Source organism: Eptesicus fuscus, chromosome 4 (genome assembly GCF_027574615.1).
Source record: "Eptesicus fuscus isolate TK198812 chromosome 4, DD_ASM_mEF_20220401, whole genome shotgun sequence".
In the NCBI taxonomy this organism is placed as follows: domain Eukaryota; kingdom Metazoa; phylum Chordata; class Mammalia; order Chiroptera; family Vespertilionidae; genus Eptesicus; species Eptesicus fuscus.
This window is the reverse complement of record NC_072476.1, coordinates 69,113,174-69,135,670: the sequence shown is the minus strand read 5'-3', so window position 1 is coordinate 69,135,670 and position 22,497 is coordinate 69,113,174. Positions and strand designations below refer to the sequence as shown.

The 22,497-nt window shown below is 45.3% G+C and overlaps 1 protein-coding gene across 1 annotated transcript in view; it reads left to right on the top strand.

Moving 5' to 3' along the window:
* Positions 1–22,497, top strand: part of RASGRF2 (Ras protein specific guanine nucleotide releasing factor 2) — a 188,440-nt gene that overhangs the window by 158,437 nt on the left and 7,506 nt on the right. Inside the window, exons 19-24 of the mRNA XM_054715119.1 lie at positions 10,276–10,388; positions 14,198–14,258; positions 14,515–14,618; positions 16,733–16,817; positions 19,801–19,998; positions 21,257–21,336. Coding sequence (XP_054571094.1) covers positions 10,276–10,388; positions 14,198–14,258; positions 14,515–14,618; positions 16,733–16,817; positions 19,801–19,998; positions 21,257–21,336 — 641 coding nt within the window. The remainder of the gene's footprint in view (positions 1–10,275; positions 10,389–14,197; positions 14,259–14,514; positions 14,619–16,732; positions 16,818–19,800; positions 19,999–21,256; positions 21,337–22,497) is intronic.

Below are 22,497 nucleotides of genomic sequence, written 5' to 3'. Positions count from 1 at the left end.
GTGTACTTTTTCACTCATTATTACCTTTTGTGTTGAAAGCAAAGCCATGAGGCCAAGCTGGGTTCCTCCCATACGCCTGTCTATGGATTAGCAAGAGCAGAAGCCCAGGGTCGGGGCAACTGTGTCTTTCTTCCAACCCTACCACTCTGTCTTCTCTGGTGCCCTGAGCTGGTCACTTGGCCTCTCTGGGTGTTAATTTCCTCTTCTGAAAATGGGAACAACCACTACCCTCCTACCTCCTCCAAGGATGTGGTGAGAGTTAAAGGCTATGTTGAATTGAAAAGCATGAAAGGCATAAAGTACAATATAGATATGTGTGACTAAATCCCTCCAGCGTCCACATTTCATCTCCCTACAACTAGCCCATAAGCTCCTTGCAGACGGGGCTTGTCCCGTTCGTCTCTGTGTCTCCCTTCACGGGGTTCTGCAATGTTGGGCACATGGTCATAGTGGTCAAGTTGAGTTTGCATACTAATGTTGCTGTTGTTCATCCTCTTGGGGAGGTCATTCTCTAGCCTTTAAAGTTCCCAACTCAGCACAGACCGAAATCAGGGCTGCGTGTGTGGAGAATCCAACTTAAGGACATGTTTGTATAGTCCACACACTTCACGAGAGTCTCTGGCTGGGAGCCTTTGTATGTCATTTGCATGATTCCAGATGCCAAGGTGTCTGCAGGCTCCAGAGCAGCTGAGCTTTGTAACCAGATGCTCCTGTGGCTGCTTTGTCTTCTGCGCACAGACAGGTGGGTGTGAGGCCACTGCCAGTGTGGCCTGGATTCAAAGACCTGGAGAAAGGGCTGATGCGCAAATTAATACACAAGACAAGAAATATAAATTTGGAAATTATGGGGGAAGCCAGTTGTGAGCTTGGCACAAGGGACCAAGTTCCACTGAGTCTCCCTTCCCATCTGCCTTTTATTTACTAGAATACACAATTGCCTTTTAGGAATGCAAACAGACATATCAAAGGTGATGTTTAGTAAACAGTAAAGAGATCACCAGGTTTGGGGGGTGGCCTTTGGCTATTGAGCCAGCAGCAGGTAATAACAATGCAGACATTCAGCCTTCTGAATATCAAAAGCCCCATTCAGCCTTCTGACCGGACTTCTCACATTTATTATATTAATTACTGTTGATCTTGGCTTCTGGCAGGTGGGGGGAGGGATTTGAGGCTGGCTGTAGACAGTTCAGATCTGTGCTCGAGTCTCTGTCCAAGGCCTTGTATGTATGATCTTTAGCAATTTTGGTTTTCCTGACTTGTTTTATTGGCCAAAAATTTCTGAAAAGACACTCTGTCCACTAAGTTGAGGAATTTTACAGGCCACGGAATGGCACTGATAGAGGGGCCTGCAGCTGTGTCCACGGGTTACGACTCACTTCACCAGTCTTGGTACCATTTGAATGACAGGTGCCTGAGAATGAAACAATTGCTCATTTTCTTAATTGTGGGCTTAAGGGGAATATTTTTAAAGTATGAGATCAGACAAAAATTATCTACTTACATAAAAATTTCCTTCCCAAAGGAGTGTATGGAGGGAAGGTTGCTGCTCCCTTTTCTGTGTGCCCACCTCCTTCATTCAGTAACTAGTAAGGATTGAGCTCCAGAGTGTGCCAAACCCTGGGGTGGATGTAAACATGAGCAGGGTGCCAGCAACCTCTGACCTCATGGAGTTCCCAGCCATTGGAAAAGATGCCCACTGGCAGACGTTGCACTTGGCGTAATTACTGGGTGACGGGCTAGTAAATCTGCTTCTGATCATTTCAGACTTGAAGGCAGAGGACCAAAAGCCTGCACATCTTTAAGAGAGTTGCTAGGCCACTAACCAAGATAAACTAAGGGCCCGTGAAACTGACCCTGGGAGCAGTTGTGATCACCCACCTGCGGGTGAGGCAGGGACTCAATGAGTAGGTGATTCCAGAGAGAGCTGTCAGTGTAAGTCCTCTACCTCCTGGGGGAAGAGGAAGAGATCTTCCTTCTCACTTCAACCAGGTGAGAGAAGCTTCCAGGAAACGGCCCCCTCCCCTCTGTGAAGGTGAAAGGTGTTTGCTGGGGCGAAGTGAAAAAAGGTGGGTTGTTGGGAATGAGTGGCATTCATTCATGCTTCCGTGAAACAGGTGGGTCCATGGGGAATCGGTCTGGGCTGCCCTGGATGCTGTCCAGGATGACTGCCTGGAGGGGTGAGGTAGACCACTGGCAGCCCAGGGCCTGGGGGAGTGGAAAGTGACCCACAGGAGACCGGATATTTCCTGAGTCAGCGTAGCTGGCCTTAAGTCTCCAATAGAGAGAACTCTAAAAATCCCACCAAGTGCCCCATAAGAGGAAGAGCTAGTCACTGTCCATCTGCCACATTCAGAGGAGCCAGGGCCGGCTCCACCTGCTCCAGCATGTCATGCCGGGCTACGTCCTTACCCCTGGACCCCAGCCTGGATCAGAAGCCATAGCAAGCAAGTGGAGAGGAGATGATGGAGAGAGAAGAATGGGTCTCCATGTGGGCTTCCAGGCTTGAAGCAGCCCAAGCTAGGACAGGAGGGAAACATCTAAGTCTGGACTGAACTGGACTTTTGATTACTATATTAGACTGGACATTTTGACCGAAGAAACGAGATGGTTCTTATAACTAACAGGCTCTGAAAGGCTTTGGTGCCTGCTTAAAACTACATGCAGGGTGGGGAAGGATGGACTATGGAGCAGTTTAATGGGACTGGTGAGTAGTGCTCCTGCTTGGTGTTTCCGTCATTGTTTATGATACAGGAAGTGTAGGTAGCAATTTCACAGAGCTACTTTCCTTCAGGAGTCTGTTTTGTGTCACTTAAACAAATGATTTTTCTTTGCTAAAGGTGGGTGTGGGGAGCACTCCCTCCCTCTAACAGCCACTGAGGACCTGGGCTGTGAGCAGGCTCCTGCTGGGCCTCCAGGGGTCCCCAGCCAGGCAGCCGGTGGAGCCGAGCTCATGCTGTGTCCAAGGTTAGGGTCAGGAAACCCTGCTGTCCTGGAGACCCTGGATACTCTCCCTCCCCCCCCCCCCACCACCACCTGACAGGTGGGTTAGGATGGCTGCCCCACTGCTCCCGGGCCTCAGAGTGCAGTGCGGTTCCTGGGACCTGTCCCCTGCCAGTGAGTGGGTGCTGAGGGGCTACCAGGAACAAGAAGAGACAAAATAGTTACAGTGTGAGATGCTGACAGCTATGAAATACTTATTTTTTTTAATGACAAATGGGTTGCTTACTGCTTCTGCCTTGCAAATGGTTTACAAAGTCGCCACATGGGAAGATAATCGGTGGGCTACACTTTGTTAGTCTCATCCTTATCAGCCAGTGCCCATTGCTTCTAGTGGTCCACACTACTTCCTGTTGACCTCTGCATAGCGAAGCTAAGGAATCCCAAATGTCCACCAGAACAAACCAGTGTTTGTTCACAAACCTGATATCCCATGAAAGCAGCCAACGTGAAATAGGGAATAATCTGTTAACTTAATTAGGCCAGCAACTGAGGTTCCTGTTGGCTCCTCCTGATTTCAGGGGCCTAGTCTGGTGCTCACTTTCACGCTCTCACAGTAGATCCTGCCCACGTGATTTTATCTCCCTTTGTCCTCTCCTTCTCCTGCCGGGACAGACTGCTTTGGGCATCACATCTCACTTCCATTCCCGGTGAGGACTCAGGTGAGGACGGAAATCTGGAACCGTCAATTCCATCTGGATTCTAGTGTTAGCTGGCTATTGTCCTCCTCTGTAAAACTGCCAGGATGATCTGTATGGGGTTCTCATGCACAAATGAATTATGTGTCAGATTGCTCTAAGAAACATAAAATGTAAGCATCTATCGGCTAGATATGGATCTTCTTTTTATTTTTTTAATCCTGAAGATAGATTTTCGTTTCCTTACTCTTTTTTTTTTTCTGTGCAGCCCAATAACCAAGTAAGAAGCGCCTAGTTCCTGAACTCCATGCCTCAGTTTTTCCTTATCTTTTATACATCTCTATTGTTATCCTTTAAACAGCCCCTCAGCTTCCTGTGCTTGTCTGTAACAGTGCTCGGCGAGCCATTGCAGCAGGATCAAAGTCAGTGTGAAACAGAATTAAATGGAACTTATTTTCCATTCCCATTAGTTGCCATGACGGAAATTTAGCTTTCTCTGTAGAGCCAGTGGGATTCTTGAGCCTTTGTGGATGGATTTCGCTGGTGGAAAACACTGGGAGGCCCCACATGGGATTTCATGCACACCAGTCGCTTCTCATCTCTGCCGCAAGAGGTTTCCGATGGAAGTGCTGTGGGGAGCCCTTGTTTTCCCCAAGTCGCATCCTGCACGCTCCTCAGCACTCTGGGACTTTGGAAGCAGGCAGGGCGCATTCCTCAGGCCCCTCCCCGGCCAGCAACCACCCATCACGTGAGAGCTCCCTGGGGACCCCACAGAGCCGCAGAGCACTGGGGAGCTGGCTGCTTTGTTCAGGCCCCCCGGTTCCACCTCACTGTGGCCTTTTCGTTGTGTTCCTCTCCTGCCCACTCTTCTCCCAGTGCCGTCCACCTGTATTTCCTGATCGCTTTGCTCGGAGCTTCTCCCTGGATGCAGGTCAGAGGCTCCACTTCCACCGCAGTCCTGTGACTGAGTCTCTCCTCTCCATGGGGAAGGGATGGAGTACAGTCTGCCTTCCAGCTGTCTTCATCCGCCTTTTCTCCTCAAATGGAGCAGGGCACGGAGAACATTTTCCAGAGGCTTCTATTTGAGTTAAACTCAAAGATCATTTTGGGGGCATAAATTAAAAAAATAAAAAATCAGGAAGCAGTCCCTTTTCAAACATTTCCTTTTCCCTTCAATCTTTGTCATTGTCTTGAAAGCTGTAATCCATATCAATTAGCTGCCTATCTAGAAACCAATGGAAAACATAGCATCTGGGGAGGGGAGGTGGCGGGGAGGAGGGAAGGTTCTCTTTTTTCCTGATACATGCTTTTTTTAAAAAAAAAAAAAAACCGACGGATTCTCTTTAGAGGCTTGAAGATGTAAGCGTGGGAGCTATCTGATTTTAAGGCTGTGGGGCAGTATTTAAAATTCTTATAAGCACAGCTGTTCAGGTCTAGAGGCTGGAATTTAGCAACTCATTCAAATGCAGAGTCATCTGTTAGAAAATGATCGAATGGATGATATTCTGCAGTTTTTCCTTCTTGCTGAGTTGGTGTCGTTCATTGCCATTTGCCTCTGCTCAGTTATTTTTGTTCTAACATACCTTCCACAGTTTGCATTGTGCCTTTTCCTAGTAGCCTCCCACTTCACATCTGCTAAAATCATTTCCCAAACTGCCCGTTTAAGAAGAATTAGGTCGCTTATTACCACTTGTCTCAAAATCCAATCCCCTTCCCATGAACTTTGGTCCATTCGTTCAGTAAACATTGGAGAGCCACCAGGAGCACCTGTGCTTACCGAATTTGGGGGTTCATTACATCTGGGCTTGACTACCTTCTCCTGGTACCTAGGCTCTTCCATGACAGTCAGGTGCACGCTTCCTATGTGTTCCGTTCCTCTTGGACGGTTCTAGGACTTCATGAGTCAGTGTTGAGCAGCTATCGGCAAGTTTAGCATTACCTGGTATTGCTTCCTAGGGTTTCATTCCAAACTCAATGCCTTCCCTTGTGTTTGTCAATTAGGCTGTTCTCTCTGTTGTGGTGAACAAAGAGGCTTTTAAAATGTTTTTGTAGTTAGGTGATGGGAAGTGCTGGAAAACCCCGCCTGTCACTTTTCCACGGAGAAACCCTGATTCAGAGTCCAGGTGGCCCAGGGGTGGCAAGAGGGTCAGCAGGCTGGAGTTGGTGGTGGGTGGATAAGGCCCATAGGTGCAGTGCAGGGTCGCCCTTGACAGCTGGTAGCCAGCACGGCCTCCCCTGGGAGAGGGTTACAATGTTAAAGTTCTGAATAAAGATTCACCTCCTTAAAAGAGCTGAAAACCACACTGGTAAGGAGGCTTGTTACCTCCAGTTTATTAAAATGAGGAATCCCATGGAGGGCGCCCTAGTGCTGTCAGGGTGCATTTGCATAGATGTTGGGATGATCACTGGGCATCTCGGTCCAGTTTCCCAGTTGATAAAATGGCCCCAGATACTAGTATAACCCACATATACACCACAATTTAAATTAAATGTTCATCTCCTCTAGTCAAAAAAGACAGAAAACAGTAGTGTGCTTTTCATTTTTCTGAAAATCATTATGTCAAACCCCTTATGTTTGAGCCTAACACATCCTAAAACCCTTTTTTATGAGCCCTTCACTCCAGGTTTTAAAATTATTTATGTGGTTTTACTCCACTCTGCAGTATTTCCACTTTCCTTTAAAAAATTCTGGCCATTGTTAGGAATACATTGTACTGATTACGGTGAGAAAATTACTCTCATAATTCTCTTTACCCTCAAACTGTGTTTATTGAATCCGATTTCCCAGTGTCCTAGAATTCCCTTGGCCATACGCAGTATATTACTAACGATCACCCTGCTCTCCTGAAAGAATGAATGTAATTTCCATGATGTCTAAACTATCAACAGGGATTCGTTTTAAAGTGCTGGAGAATCTGATTTATTGACTCACAGATTATTTTTTTCTGTTGTGTGATCTCGTCTTATTAATATAGACCTAAATCTCAACATCTCTATCTCAAATAGTTGCTAGTATAGGTGGGAAATAGTTCCCGACTTGGCATGGTAACCAGCTACTGTGTTATGTCTTGAAGCCCAACCCACCAGCACTGATTCACTGACACCCACTTTTTCTGCAGAGTCTGTGTGGTGTAGCAGTTAAAAACCTCAGGCTTCAGCCAACATTCCCTGGACTTGAGTCCTGAGTCTGCTACCTGCTACCTGTGTGACTTTGGTCACGATACTAAGATTCATTATACCTTGACTTCCTTGCACATAACACGGGAATAATAATGATTGTAACTATGCTGCTACTGAGGGTTAAAATAGATAATGAAGTTATTAAATTATCACTTAGTGTGTGGAAAATTCTCACTGTCTTGGTTATGATAACTGTTCCAGGCACTGCTCCCTAACCTAGAGGAAATACTGGCTTTCTAATCATGTAATCACGTGTTTGAGTAGCCTCAGTAAGATCTTGGTAAAATATCCTCACCTCACAATATGTATCTCTTGAGAGGATTATGGCACCATCCATCAGTGATGTGTTCCTAAGCATTTGCTGTGTGCCACTCTCTAGTCCTTGACACTTGCTCAGGCTATCCCCTCCTGGCAGGGTTCAGACCTACATTTCCAGGCCCCGCCTCTTTCCTATGCCCCAGTCAGGCACTGCCATGCTCTCACCTGCATTTGGATGGCCCCTCCGGCAAGCCTCTCTCCCTGGGTTTCACGGGTTAATATTTCTGCCCATCTGCCCAGACTTCTGTTCCCTCTCTTCTTCTCCCCTAAAGCCTCCTGTATTGAGGTGCTCAAGAATAACAGAAAAAACGAGCTATAGTCTCCTTTGTAGAGATTTAAATGTCAAAGTCTCACATTTTCTGGTCTCTTCACCTTTGAAAATAAGATGGGGTTGTTGTTGTTTTTTTCTAATCTTCTGTCTCCTTATCCCTGCTTCATGAATTGGAAAACAAAAACCACCCTAAACAAACTGTTGCTGTGATAACTTCAGTGAATGCCTTGGGTCCTCGGGGTGCCATAGGGTTCACTCACCTGGAGCATGAAGCTGTGTGAGATGAACTTCAGCAGGCAGCTTTCCTACACAGGACCCTGCTCCCTCTGCACCGGCTGCCAGGTCCAATTCCAAGGCAATGCCCAATCCCAGATACTGTAATCACACGGCCCACGAGCGCCATCTAGTGAACATCTTGAGTGCTGCCACGCCATCTTCTACCACCTAATAGTCTCATTTCCTACTTCAGGGCCTAGGGAAATACAGCCAAAAATTAGATTCTAGATAATTACAAAATGGCTGTCAGGAAGATTTATTATGAATAACCTATCTCTGATTTAAATAGTGCAAGTGACTTTTAGCTGCTTCAGATTTCATTTTAGTGGGTAGTAGTTAATATGTTTTTGACCGGGACTTTTGAATGGCCAATTTTGCATTTTACATGCATTGGTTCAAAAAGGAAATTTTACATGCTAGGTTGTACATCAGATGATTCAGATTTTTTTAGTCAGTTTTGGAAGAGTGTTTTGCATGATTTTTTTTTTTAAGGCAAAGTCTTGCTACTCCAAGGGTGATCCTCATCACTCAGGGGCTCCTTAGAAAAGTGGAATCTCAATCCCCATTCCAGACCTGCTGTGCCAGAATCTGCGGTGATTTGTGGCCACATGACAGTCTGAGAAGTGCAGGTGTAAAGGACTCTTACCAGGGCCAGAGGGCAGACCCATGTTCCTCATCTGAGCCACCCGCTCCTTACACCTCTCCTCTCAGCCCAGTGGCCCCTGCTGAAACCAGATCATGGCTCCAGCCTTGTCTGTCCCTGGATCAGCTGAGGAAGAACTGAAATCATATGCAGGAAGTCACTTTGAACATGGTAAAAACCTGTGCAAATGTAAGGGGAAATTATGAGTGAGAACTTTTGTATTTCAGACTCATCCATCATCAGATAATCTGCTTACATTAGCTACATCAGCGGCAGTGCGCGTATTCACCTGTAACCATTTGTCATGCTCCAAAGAGTGTTTGTGCAGATGTGACCAAGTTTTCAAAGGTCTCTCTCAGGCTAATCTTCCCAGAGGTCAAATAATAAAATTATATTCTGTTTTTCGCAACAAGACCTTTCATACAATTCACCTTTCTTGGGTCTCAGAAGGTTCCCTTTGTAAAGCCCAGCATGGGGCACAGTATGTGTTTCGTGATGCTTGTTGATTAAACCACGAATTAGCCTTCAGCAAGGTCCAACACTGGCCTGAGGTCCTCATACTAATCTATTTATGATAATCAGATTATTTATATCATTAGAGACCTAACATTACTACGGAAGGATTTGATCATCTCACTAATAAATACCAACTATTCATTAAGAAAAAGACTCCTGATGGCTGAGAAATCTTCGGTAGTGCACACAGATTGGAGTAGGTGAGATCATTACCTGTTAAAATGAGGGAGAGGGTGGAACAAAGAAAAAACAACAGCCAAGGCATTACTCTCTTCTTGCATACATTTTAAAAGAAAAATCAACAGCTGAAACTGGTTTGGCTCAGTGGATAGAGCGTCGGTCTGCAGACTGGAGGGTCCCAGGTTTGATTCCAGTCAAGGGCATGTACATTGGTTGCGGGCACATCCCCCAGTGGGGGGTGTGCAGGAGGCAGCTGGTCGATGTCTCTCTCTCATCGATGTTTCTAGCTCTCTAGCCCTCTCCCTTCCTCTCTGTGAAAAATCAATAAAATATATTTTTTAAAAAAGAAAAATCAACAGCCAACAATCTGCTGGACAATATAGGTGAAATTGTAGGAAAACGTATTTGAAGTTCTATGATTGGTAAGGGGTGTTAACATCTGTGTTGCCCTGGGCCCCTGCAGCTCCTGTTCCGGAAGAAATGGTACTAATGGTCAAACAGGGAAAGTGAAATATTGAGAAAAATGTATCCCATGGTTCTCACCAAACTGAGGTGCAAAAACATTCAATTCAAATTAGGTCAGACTCTGGCACTGTCTTCATTTTTTGAAATTATGAACTTTTTTGCCCCTAATTTACTAAATATAACAAAAGTATGTTTTTTTAATTGAAATTATTGCAATTAATTCTTTTTAAAAAATATTTTTATTGATTTCATAGAGGAAAGGAGAGGAAGAGAGATAGAAACATCAATGATGAGAGAGAATCATTGATTGGCTGCTTCCTGCACGCCCCACACTGGGGAATGAGCCCGCAACCCGGGCATGTGCCCTGAGCGGGAATTAAACCATGAACTCCTGGTTCATAGACCAATGCTCAACCATTGAGTCACAGCGGCTGGGCAGGGCAAAGCTCTTTACCCACTGGGTCAACTAAAGAAGGCTCCTGGGAAAAATGGCATCACTCCCTGGACTTGAAAGATGAATAAAAATAAAAGTGGAGAGAAGGCACAGTGTTCCAGGCAAGGGAAGCACATATCTCTTTGAGGAATTCCCATCCCTGGAAAGCCTGTTAGAAATAACAACAACAGAGCCCCGTCCCAAACCAGTAAGTCAGGACCTCTAGGGGAAGTCTAAGGCCCATACATTTTATTTCCCACACATAGCTCTAGAGAATTTATCATGAGGAATGGTATCACGTATCACGGAGCGAAACCCTTCAAAATGGAAATTTAAAAATATCCATTTTATTTTGTAGGATTTCGAACTCAACAATGAACTAAAGATGAACGTCCTAAATTTGCTAGAAGAAGTTTTGCGAGACCCAGACCTTCTTCCCCAAGAAAGGAAAGCTGCAGCCAATATCCTGAGGTAAAGGCAATTGCAGGTGCCTATTAATTACGTTGGTTGATTTGTGCTGTGTCACAGGAGATGAGATCCTATACAACTAGACACTGGGGGCAGCAGGGATTCTGCTCTCAAGCGGGGAGGGTTACCTATCATCTTCATTTTCCTGCGGTCTCGGGAAGACTTCGGGCTGAGCCACATAGGTTGTGTGGAGTGCAATCATTCCTGTTTGTGTGGGCAGACAGTGGTTTACTGTGGAACCAAAAGTGAAGGGGGGAAGCCTTGAGGGTCCTCCCCTGCGAGCCCAGCAGGCATTGGCTCTGGTTTCTTGTCCTCGCTTGTGTGTGTGAGCAGGTGGCAGATTTCAGCAGAAGCCTCCTGCAGCTGGCTGTGGATGTGCCACCCAGCGGAGTCATGCATTTTCTCGGCTCGGTTCACTGGTCCTAGACCAATTTTACTATCAATGTCACATCATGTAGGCTCTATAAATCTGGACCCCACACTTCCATGTCATAAAGGCTTGAACCAAGCAGGTAACAAGCTGTCTTACAGCTTCTTGAACTAATGGTGGATTTTTTTCTAGTTCACGCTCTCTGCAGGGGCCAGCCATCGGTGGCTTTGTACAGACATTTAAGTTTCCACCTCCCGCACGGCTCTGTGGTCTGTCTCTGCTGGGAGGTGGGAAGCCAACAGCATCTGTCTGCCCTGCCTGGTGCTCCTCCCGTGCTCCGACTTCTAGCTCCCTCTTCACTTGCAACCTTCAGAAAGAATCCCTTTTTCCCTCCAGCTCTGCTCTACTGGTTCTTTGTGACAAGAACGCTTATGTGTGGAGGGGAGCCCATTTTCACTCAGCCCACCAGGTTGTTCAGAGTCCATCCGTGATGTGGCAATGACAGATTTGGGTCCGTAACGTTTCAACAACTGGCCCACAAGGCATTCTTAGCCCCATTAGCTCAAGATCTCATAGCCAGCCTTCTCTGATCTAGGAGTTGTCATGGGTTGAATTGTATCCCTCTTCCCCCAAAATATACTGAAGCCTTACTTATTTGGAAGTAAGGCCATTGCAGATGTGATTAGTGAAGATGAGGTCATACTGGAGTCAGGTGGGCCCCTAGTCCAATATGACATAAGAAGACGGCCTTGTGAAGACAGAGATGCAGAGAAGATGCACATGAAGATGGAGCAGAGATTGGAGTTATGTGGCTACACACTAAAGAATGCCAAGGGGCTCACGGAAGCCTGGAGGGAAGGAAGGCCATGCTTGGGGAAGCATAGGAAGGAGATGGTCTGGCAGGTCCCAGAGCTGAAGCAACAGGAGATGGAACATTCACACCATGAGGAGAAGCAGGGTCTGCGCAGGCCGAGCTGTGAACACAGCCTGCGGTGGCAGCAGCATGCCAGCAGCCCAGAGAGTGTGGCCTGGTCCCAGGCCCGTTGCTCCTGGTGCTGTTTTTAAGCCTACCGGATTTCTACCATTGAAGGAATCGTTTTCCAGGCACGGAACTTGGGTTCCATTTCCATCTGGTGTTTCATTTTAAATGCACAAGTATTAAACTGGTCATACTGACCCATACATGTGAGGGAAACCCAGGATCCTGGAGTGTTCGTGAAAGCTTTGGAATAGCCAGGAGACTAGAAGCAAATTCAGCCTCTCTTGGAACTGGACCAGAGCTAGAGGGGACCTCACATCTGAAGGGAAACATTTTGTGAATATCCCTCCCAGTGAATCTGAGTCATAAGTATGAGAAATAAAAACATACCATGTAGTGAAATGTAGCCCTTGACATTAGAGATTTATATGCATTCAGGTCACTTAGCAGGGATACATAAGCATGGAACATGTATTTAAACATACATTACATGAATAAAGCAAAGTGAAAATTGCTGTGATGAGCCACCCTGCCTCCCACAGTCACACAGGGGTTACTTTAAGCTTCATTGGCAGAGGCAGCTTGTTGCCCTGTCTGTGAATAAAAACCTCTGCTCAAGAATTTTGTATTTCTATAACTCCACCCCTCCAACATTGTCCGACTAGCTGGCCGCTGAGCCTCTGCAGTGTGGAGCTTTTTGTAGACAACTAATGGCCCCCAAAGGAAAAGAAGCAATGACTGACTTCTTGGAATGTCAAGTGGAATGGGTTCACGTCATAAAAAGGTGACCCCCGAAAGTTCACAAAGCCCCCAGAAGCATCAATAAGCTCCAGGAAGAGAGAAAATGTTAACTGACTTAATGGGACCGGAATGTGTCTTGGAACATTAGGGTAAGATCAGTGAGGAGAGGAACATTTGATAGAAGCTAACTAATTTCTTGACCATTTCTTTCCAAGGGAAGAATATAGTCCATCCTCATAGAAAAGATCTTTTCCTTGGGTACACAGAGTTATGTGGCCACCGATCTCTCTCCAGAAACCTAGCCTACAGTGGAAAGAATGGCAAACACTCTAGAAAACAATCACTTTTATTCCCTATGTGTCGGCCTTCAGTGTGATTTAACAGTCTTTGGAGAGAGAGTCGTGTGTACTCATTTTTTTTCCCCTCACCTATGTCTGTCCTTTACCCTATGAGGACTATTTCCTTCTGCTCACAAATGTCATGGCTAATCGCTGACAAGGAGACTGCCCCTCCTATGATCTAGAAGGATTCTGCTCCCTGGTAAAGAGTCAAAAGCTTTTGTAACTGGGGAGGAAGACGAGGAAAGGGAATTGAGTGTGTTCTGTGCTGAACCTTAAAGAGGTTCCTCCTGTAAGCCTGATTACACAAACACAAGTAACAGGAGAGCACAATTGGAACAAACCCTGGCCCGCTTAGTCAATTTCTTTGAGCTTTTGTTTCCTCATCAGTAAAATGGAAAGGATAACACTTACTTTGAAGGGATTTTTATGACACATGAGATAGTTAGGGCATGTCAAATGCTTAGCACATACCTGGCATGCCGTGGGCATAGAACAACCCATCTCTGTTGATATTTTATTTTGGAGGATGGTAGTTTTGTTTTAATCAATTCAAAACACAACAGAAATTCACAATATTGTTTCTTTTGAAACCAGTTTCCTCCAGTGGACAGGCTACGTGCTTTGAGACTGTTTAAATATTTTAATACTTTTAATATGTGACTCTGCCTTCATTTTGGAAGACTTAAAATGCTTGGCTCAGATGGTAAGTTACATAATCAGTATAATTCTGGACGCTGATCTTGTGCGGGACAGGACGTATCCCTCCCACTGTGAAACCAGCACCCACTTCAGTGATAATTAACGTCTGTATTTATTCATCTGTTCATCACTTATCAAAAAAGGATTTCATTGAGAGCTGAATGACATGTGTGGAGACACGGTGCCAAATCTCAGGGAAGTCCATCTGGGAAGTGGGGGTGAGTTCACCTGCCGGCTTCCGGCTCTCATGGTTCAGATGTTTGCCATGGAGGAAGTCCCCTGAGCTACAAGTGAGTGGGGATGGGGTGGCTCTGCGCCTTCCACCTCAGCAGGGAAGGGTCAGGTTTAGGGGACAGAGGAGCACAGATGGGGCACTCACTCCCCCTGGATGGAGTATTGCAGGAGGCCCGAGTCATCCCCAGGTTCACTTTGATGGTGGTGTTTTCCTTAACAACCTCCTATGTAACAAGTCAGCTCTCTGAACAATCCTGTGCCTTTAACATGTGTGTTTATCTGTTTCCTTAGCCTCCTGTCTCCAGCTCAGGGCCCCACAGCCTGCCGCTGGCAGCACAGCCCTAAACCCTCTGACTCTTCATCCAGGGAACACCGTGACGCTTTGCTGTTTCATTCCTGCCATGTCTACTTCCTTTTCACGGGGGAATTTTTTATTTTTATGTTTTAGAGCTCTTTCACAAGATGATCAAGATGACATTCACCTAAAATTAGAGGATATAATTCAACTGGTAAGTTCCCCCAGGGTCTTGCGCAGGCCACCTCTCAAAGGCCAGCAGTGTGCCTGGACTGAGTGCTGGCCACATGTTCCCTCAGTGAGGCTCTGGGGGGTGAACCAAATGTGCGTGGGGTTTAGCAACTGGTCCATGATGCGAATGGTCTTCATAGCTAGAGTCTTCGATGGACTTTGTACTTCAGCAGCTGCACTGAGCACACTGGAGCCTCACTGGGGTGTGTCTCACGCCCCTCTTCCTCCATATCTTGCAGACGGACTGTCCGAAGGCCGAGTGCTTTGAGACCTTGCCAGCCATGGAGCTGGCTGAGCAGATCACCCTCCTGGACCACATTGTTTTCAGAAGCATTCCCTACGAGTGAGTGCTGCCCTGGCAGCCCTGGGCCCTCTCAGGCGGGACAGCGGCTTAGCGTTGAATTATGCCTAAGGCACACGTGTGTGCCGCGGTGTGTCTTAATCTTAAAGTGCTATGGTCCCACGGAATGTCTTTTGGTTCCGGTTTATATTGGAAATGTTGATGTGGAAATAGTGGGGACTCTCAAGATGGCCACACTGTGTTTCTCTATGTATGATGATGAGCATAGAATGTAAATGCTCTACATTTTGCTACCCACTTGCATAAATCAACAAGTATTGCTGAGCTTTGACACCATGGTCTCATCACACAGCCTTTTGCTTTCTCGTGTAAAGTGAGGGGGGCTCTTTAAGCCCCCTCCCAGCTGTCATATTTGGTAGCCCATTAACAAGGCCTTTGCTTGGACAAATGTCAACTGTTGGCAGATGTTCTCTCTGAACAAAGAACTAAATAGAAGGTAAAGGAGGGGCTGGGCAAGAGATATGAACATGTCGTACAGAGAGAAGAGGACATTTGTGAGGATGGAAGGTCAGGCCTGGCAGGGTGGATGGGCGAGGGGTGGTTAGAGGGTCAGAGCCACAGCTCTGTTAGGAAGGCATGAGGCAGGGGCAGAGGACACCCCTGCAGACTTTTATGTCGTTTGTCTTCTTTCCCTATCCCTCTTCCAGCACTCCCGGACAACCCATGAACATGAAAAAAATAAAATAAAATCGGAATGTGGCCCATTGGCCATACCCAGTGACTATCTGAGGACTTGAGTTAGGAACCACAGTGCTTCTTCCCCCCACCTCCTGACCACCCTCCAGTGCAGTGAGGATTCAGAAGGAGATGAGCATGACCTCTGTGGAGGAGGAGAAAGAGTAAAGCCCAAACCTTTGTGGTGACCCTTGGTGCGGTTTCTTTCTGGGACCCTCCCCACCTCTCACCTCTGTCCCTTTGTGCTGGTGTGAACATCTACCAATTATTTCCATCCACGGAATTGGCACACCTTTTGTCCAATAGCCTTGCAGGATGGGAGCAGTACCACCAACACTACCACCACAAAGAACCTTGCCCGGACACTCAGTCAGCATTTCTGGGTTAAGAATATGTCAGAGTGATTTTATTTCTAGTTACGCTTTGTAATGACTATCCTATATAATAAAAGAGTAATATGCAAATCTACCAAACGGCAGAACGACCGGTTGCTATGATGCGCTCTGACCATCAGGGGGCAGACGCTCAACGCAGGAACTGCCCCCTGGTGGTCAGTTGCTCTCCCACAGGGGGAGCGCCGCTCAGCCACAAGCCAGGCTGATGGCTGGTGAGCACCGTCAGTCGGACATCCCTCAAGGGCTCCTGGACTGTTAAAGGGTGCAGGCCAGGTTGAGGGACACCCCCCGCCCCCCAGTGCCTAGTGCACGAATGTAGTGCACCGGGCTTCTAGTATAAAATAATTCCTGTATGTTCTACCTTGATGGTCGCTTGCTGTGATCTGGTGGCCTGCTCAAAGGTGAAGTGAAAGAGCAGGAATGTTATTTGGAAGACAGGCCTTCCACCAGGCTGAGCTCCCAGCTGACTGCCTTCACCACATGAATGGGCTGTAAAGTGTTTGTTTATTCAGCCCTTACCAGGGTGTACTGTTTTGGGCTCCTAAGAGAGCAAAGGAATGTCCTGCCCATGGAATCATATTCGTCTGGAGACAGCAGAGCAAAGTGGAGGAGAACATGCTGGTCTTGATTAACATTTTTGGTAGTGATTGATTTTTTTGGACCTTCTGCCAAGGCTTACATTTTTTTTAACAAGCCAATCCAAGGAAAATAGTCTTGGTTTCTGAGTTAGTATTTAACCTCTTTATTCCTCTGTGTTGGTCATTGTTTTCCAACTTTAGAGAAGCCTTTATAATGATCCTAACAGGGACAAAGTTCCAGAGAAAGCTGGAAACTGGAAAATCTCTTTCTTTTTTGCATGGCATGGTGAAATGCTAGAGTTGAGCTAAAACTCATTTGAGAGGGTCAGCAGCAGCAGATGTTGGGCAATGTCAAGTTTAATATATATCATATTAATAATTATTCACACAAATAATTGACCATTTTTTAAAAGTTTAATTGGTTTTATATTTTGCTTTGAACTTTCAGAGAGTTTCTTGGGCAGGGTTGGATGAAGCTGGATAAAAATGAAAGAACACCTTACATTATGAAAACCAGCAAGCACTTTAATGATGTGAGTAACCATGGAAAGAAAACCTTGGGCATGTTACAGGAAGACGAAGACCAGGGCCTTAAGATTCTTTAGCTAAAATAAAGCTACCCACATGTAAAACAGGAAGATGGGATGTTAAAGACACACTTTAGATCTCCTAAGAGCTCACAGTGATGTCAGAATTTTCAGTTAACTTCCAGATGCAAGTGGTTTACTTTTGATGGTGCCCGAGTCTGGTAAGTGCTCAGTAATGCATAGGTTGGGGTAATTATTTTCATCATAATCATTACTACTTCATAGATCAACCACTTCTGACAGAGTGAACAGCACATGGGTCCCTGGTCCCTGGTGGTGTTAGGGACAGGCAGGTTGGGTTGGTGCACCCCTCCTCATCATGACTGAATACATTCCAGGCTTGGAAGGGACCTCTCTTTGAGAAAGATTGTGGTTCTGCTGTGACCAGCAGCTGGCCTGTCTCCCACTCGCTTTTCTCAGCAGTAAGATGGAGTTGCTTTATACCCACTGACTCCTAATTTGTCCTGTTCTAATGGCCTCAGTCCCAAATTAGAACCACAGATGTTGGAGTGTCTTCAGGGCTTCCCAGGGAAAAGGGAAGGCCCTCTTTGCAGTTACAGTAAAAGAAAAAAAAAAAAAAGACTACCAGGTAAATTAACAGGTCATCTGGAATCAAAATACAAAACAGCAGTGTAGATTCCCAAGACAGTGCTTTTGCACAGAGTACTTGCAGAGTACTTACAGGCCAAGTGAACGTTAACACATAATGAGCAGCAGAGCCACTGCTGCCTACAGGACGGGACACATGGCCCACCTGGGCCACTCTGGGAAGCAGACCCCCTGCTGTGGAAAACGAACCTCCGTCGCCTGTGCCGCACACACACTTGGGGTGTAATGGACACTCAAATCAGGTTCCATCCCAAGCTCCACACCCACATCGCCACTGCTTGTGCCCTCAATTTGCAAATGAATTTATCGTTAGCACCCCAGGCCTTCCAAGCCTGTTTCTGCATCTTATTCTTTATTCTCAGTCTCAGATGATGGCCTCGCCATCCACCCACTCGCCCAAGCACAGAATCTAAAGATCCTCCTTGACTCCTTCTTCTCCCTTGCCCATCCCCACCACCGTCCCCAACGTATTAGTGAACACTAAATCTACCTATGTCTCAGAGCCTTTCCTCTCCTTTCCCACTGCTATAACCTTGACTTGGCCTTTCATCCTTTCTCCCCAGGAGCTTCTAACTCACTATCCCCTGCTGCCTCACTGCCCTCCCACCCACTCCTCACACAGGAATCGCTTCTCTGAAAGGCCAATCTAATTATACTGATTTCTTTGACAAAACTCTGTAAGTGGCTACCCCTCACCTTCCAGATATGGTTCAACTGCTCAACCTGGCCTACAAGAGCCCTGCTCACCTGTCATCCTTGTCTCTCCTGACCCCTGGGCTCCTCAGATGGCTGCCAGATCCTCCCTTGCACCATGCCTTCCACCTCTGTCCCTGTGCAAATGCTCTTCTACTTTGGTGGAAAGCAGTGGCTAACTCCCGCCGATCCTTTAGGACTCAGTGCAGACACAACCTCATTCCAAAAGCCTCCTCTGTTCTAGGCTAGATGTCCCATGTGCCTCTGTGCTCTCAACCACGCCCCCCACCCCGTGCAGACTTGGCTTTGCATTTCACTGTGTGGCATTTGCTGTTTATGCCTGCCCACCCCCTCACCTTCCCATCTAGCTAGACTCAGTGCCTTAAGGTCAGGGGTGCTAATTTATGTCTTTCTGTTTCTAGCACCTAAAAGAATGCCTGGTTCATAGTAGGTACTCAATATAAAATAAATTTTTAATGAATATGCATATTGATAATTCTGAGGCACTATATCTATCCTAAGCCCTAGTTGTTGTTTTTTTCATTATCCCCAGCTTTAATAAATGTTCCCTCAAAATTTCAAAAAAAAAAAAAATATCTTAAGTGGTTACAAAATCATCAAAGAATGTCTGTACCCATCAGATTTAGTATCTATATAATAAAAGGGTAATATGCTAATTAGACCGATGTCTTCCGGATGTCATTCTGGACATCTTTCCTGAGAATGACATCCTTCCTGACGAAGCCAGGCCGGAGGGAAGCCAGCCCAGGTCCCGGGTGCCTGCTGGCGGCTGGAGGAGGGAAGCCTGGGTCCTGGGTGCCAGAGGGAAGCTGGTGCTGGCAGCCATGGGAAGGAAGGCCTACTCTTGCACAAATTTTCATGCATCGGGCCTTTAGTACAGATATAATATTAGACCCCATATTCTCTTTTTAGCAATCAATCCTATTCTTCCCTTTTCCTTTCCATATTCTGTATTGAGCTTCTTAAGTTATTTCTTTTTCTCTTGGCTTTTATTAAAAGTATTACAGTGCTTAGCCTTGAAACTATAGGTCCTTTTTCTGCTGGTGGGAAAAAAATTCAAGAAGATAGGAAGGAGAAAATATTCTCTCTTCCATTTCACTGAAGTGTTTCTGGTTTGAGAGTTGATCAGGTTAGAAACAATTTGATTGGGGTAAAGTGTTTTCTTTCTCTGTGATAACTGAGACTTCCTAGAGTGACTATTCCACACCAAAGGGGGCAAGGAGCATGTTGAGAGTCCCCAAGAAGTAAGACCCATGATCTGCAAAGGTTGCCATTCCTCGGGGGTTAGCTCACTCTATTCCATTTCCTCAATAACTGTTGGAAATGGCTCCTTCATCAAAATTACTGATGAGCTAAGCCACCTCTTCCCCCAATAAGCTGATTCTAAGCACTGCCTCTCTTCCCTCTGAGGATGAACAGGTGCTCATTAGTTTGTTAGTATTAGTATAGACTTCAGTCACTCCAGAAAGTTGTCTAAATCTGGATTATGGTCTCCATGTCCCTTGGTACCCTGCTTTCCTGACATTTCTGCAGGTAACTCGAGTATGTGGCGTGAATGCATTACTTTGGCTCTTAGCCGCCTCTTTTGGCTTTCCCGTTGTCTCAGATGAGTAACCTGGTGGCCTCCCAGATCATGAATTACGCAGATATCAGCTCTCGTGCCAACGCAATTGAGAAATGGGTGGCGGTGGCAGACATTTGCCGATGCCTGCACAACTACAACGGCATGCTGGAGATCACCTCGGCCTTAAACAGGACCGCCATCTACCGGCTGAAGAAAACCTGGGCCAAGGTGTCCAAGCAGGTGAGCATCAGCGTGCGACACATCCTGCTGCAGAGAGGCTGGGAGACCTGAGCCAAGATAAATATTACTAATTAGGAAAAAATTAACTGAAACGAGCAGCTCAGTTGCCAAAGAAAGGTGCCAATGTGGGTAATTACTGTGTTCTTACCACTTAATTGATTCCACTCAGTGCACTTCTAAATGGTTCATTTAGAAAAGAAAATACAACCCAAAACGTTCATTATGACATACTTGGGGATAACCTCAAACAATGTGGTTGACAGGAGTTTTTTCCTGAATTACTTAGAGAGGGCACACTGATCTCAAGTGATGTCGAGTGAACATTCTCCCTCCCCCAAGGTAAGGGTGCAAATGCCTTAGGGCCAAACACCAGGGATGAGGGGCCTCAACATTCATCTCTTTCTTTGTTATTCATGTAGTGAATGTAAAGTTTTGGCGTGATGACTTCGATGTACAGATACAGAGCTTTATTAATTTTCTCAGCATGCTCATGCTGTCGTTTTCATTCAGATAACTTCAATCACAGTTTCCCCTGGCTTTTCCTCCTGGCCTTCTCCATGGGTGTTGGCCGGTGTTGGGAGAGCCCCTTCCAGGCTTATGGGACTAGGGTAGTCTGAGGAGCCTCAACCCGGGCATTCCTAGTGCTTTTCCCAGCCGAGCTGCCTGGATGCAAGTGTTCCCGAGTATGTATCATTATCCCCAAGGGCCACCCTCTTTTCCTCCCATGTGCCATGAAAGTCCAGATCAATGTCAACAACAATTCCATTTCTTGGTAAGTATCAATTGTATTTTTCTAACAGTTGATGAAGATGACCACAAAAAAAAAAAAAAAAGATTTGGAGTAGAGGATATTGGTAGGTCAATAACCAATCAACCAATATGTACTTCGATGATTTGGAAATTAACACTCAAAGAGATTCATCACGAAACCCCCTGACATGAGACTTCGCCTTTAAAAGTCTCTATTCAACATGTGCCTTTCAGTCCTCTAAGACCCAGAGTTTCTCATGCATTACTATTTTTACTTTCTACACATTTTCTTCTCTTTTTGGCTAACTGAGTGGTATAGTCAGTTTTTCTTTTCCACGTTTTTTTCCCCCCACATCAAACTTAAATATAATACCTCATCTCAATACTTTGAAAATGATATCACATCACAGAAATCTGCCATTGTGGAAGAGAACTGAGCATCTTTTGGTAACTCTTATCAAACCATAGTAGTATTTCATGATATACTAAGGCATTTGTTTCTTTCTAGACAAAAGCTCTAATGGACAAACTTCAGAAGACTGTTTCATCTGAAGGAAGATTTAAAAATCTCAGAGAAACCCTTAAAAAGTATGTATATCTTTATTAAATTATCCATAATTTATAAATATATTTAAATAATTTATATAGTGTACAGATAGAGGCCTACCTCCTACTTTGCTTTGTAAAGAAAAACAAATAAGAAACAGCTTCCATCATCTACACATTTTTCTGATTTTCCCTTTCACTTGGAATACTGTGCATATAGTAAGTGTCATATAGACATACTCACAGTATGCAGAGTATTCCAACAAGAAGAAAAATGTCACCACAGTAAATCAAACTGTGATTTACTATAAAAAATTTGATTGGATATTTCTTAAGCTAAGTGCAATAATATCCTGTGATTTTTAAAATTTAAATATTCCAGTATCTATTGATTATTTTTATCTATTTTTGGCCTTTTATTGCTGGATCTTTCACTGTTGAGAGAGAGAAAGAGAGAGGAGAATAAGAAGGAGAAGAATAGAATAGAATAGAATAGAATAGAATAGAATAGAATAGAATAGAATAGAATAGAAATATATCTTCTACAGCTGGTTTTCTCACTATCTGCACATAGGTCCTGTGATGCCAGAAGTAAAAGAAAGACTCCTAGTGATAACAACAACAACAATAGAACAATAACTATTCACTGAATAGTTATTAAGTTACAGACTCCATGCTAAGTGCTTGATGTGTTTTATTTAGGCCTCACAACTAACTAGAGACATACGTTTTATTGTCTCCATTTTACAGATGAGGAAACTAGTTCAGAGAGTTAGGACAGCATAACTTAGTAAGTGGTCAAGCTGGGACTCAAACTCACTTCTCTCTGGATCAAAGGCCCATGTCCTCAGCTCTAGACTGTGAGAAGACCCAGTGTAATCCTCCTAAAAAAACAAACTGGGTCTCACTTTAGTGTGCAGTCATAACATTCATTACATCTATAGGTTTAAATACTAACTAAAACAGAAAACCAGTTTATAACCTCTAATCACAGTGATTTTTCCACCCTGTTCTTTAAGGTTGAGTGTTGGCACTTTAATGAGGTGAGGGATTAGGGATTCCCTACCTGTGTTTACCCCTCAGAGGAGTGTAGCCAATTTACAGTACTGTAAACAAATACTGCCAACAAGCACTGTTAGCAAATATTTTGTATTTGTCTATGAGTTATCCTGTTGTTTGAACATGTCATTGTCTCAAACACAT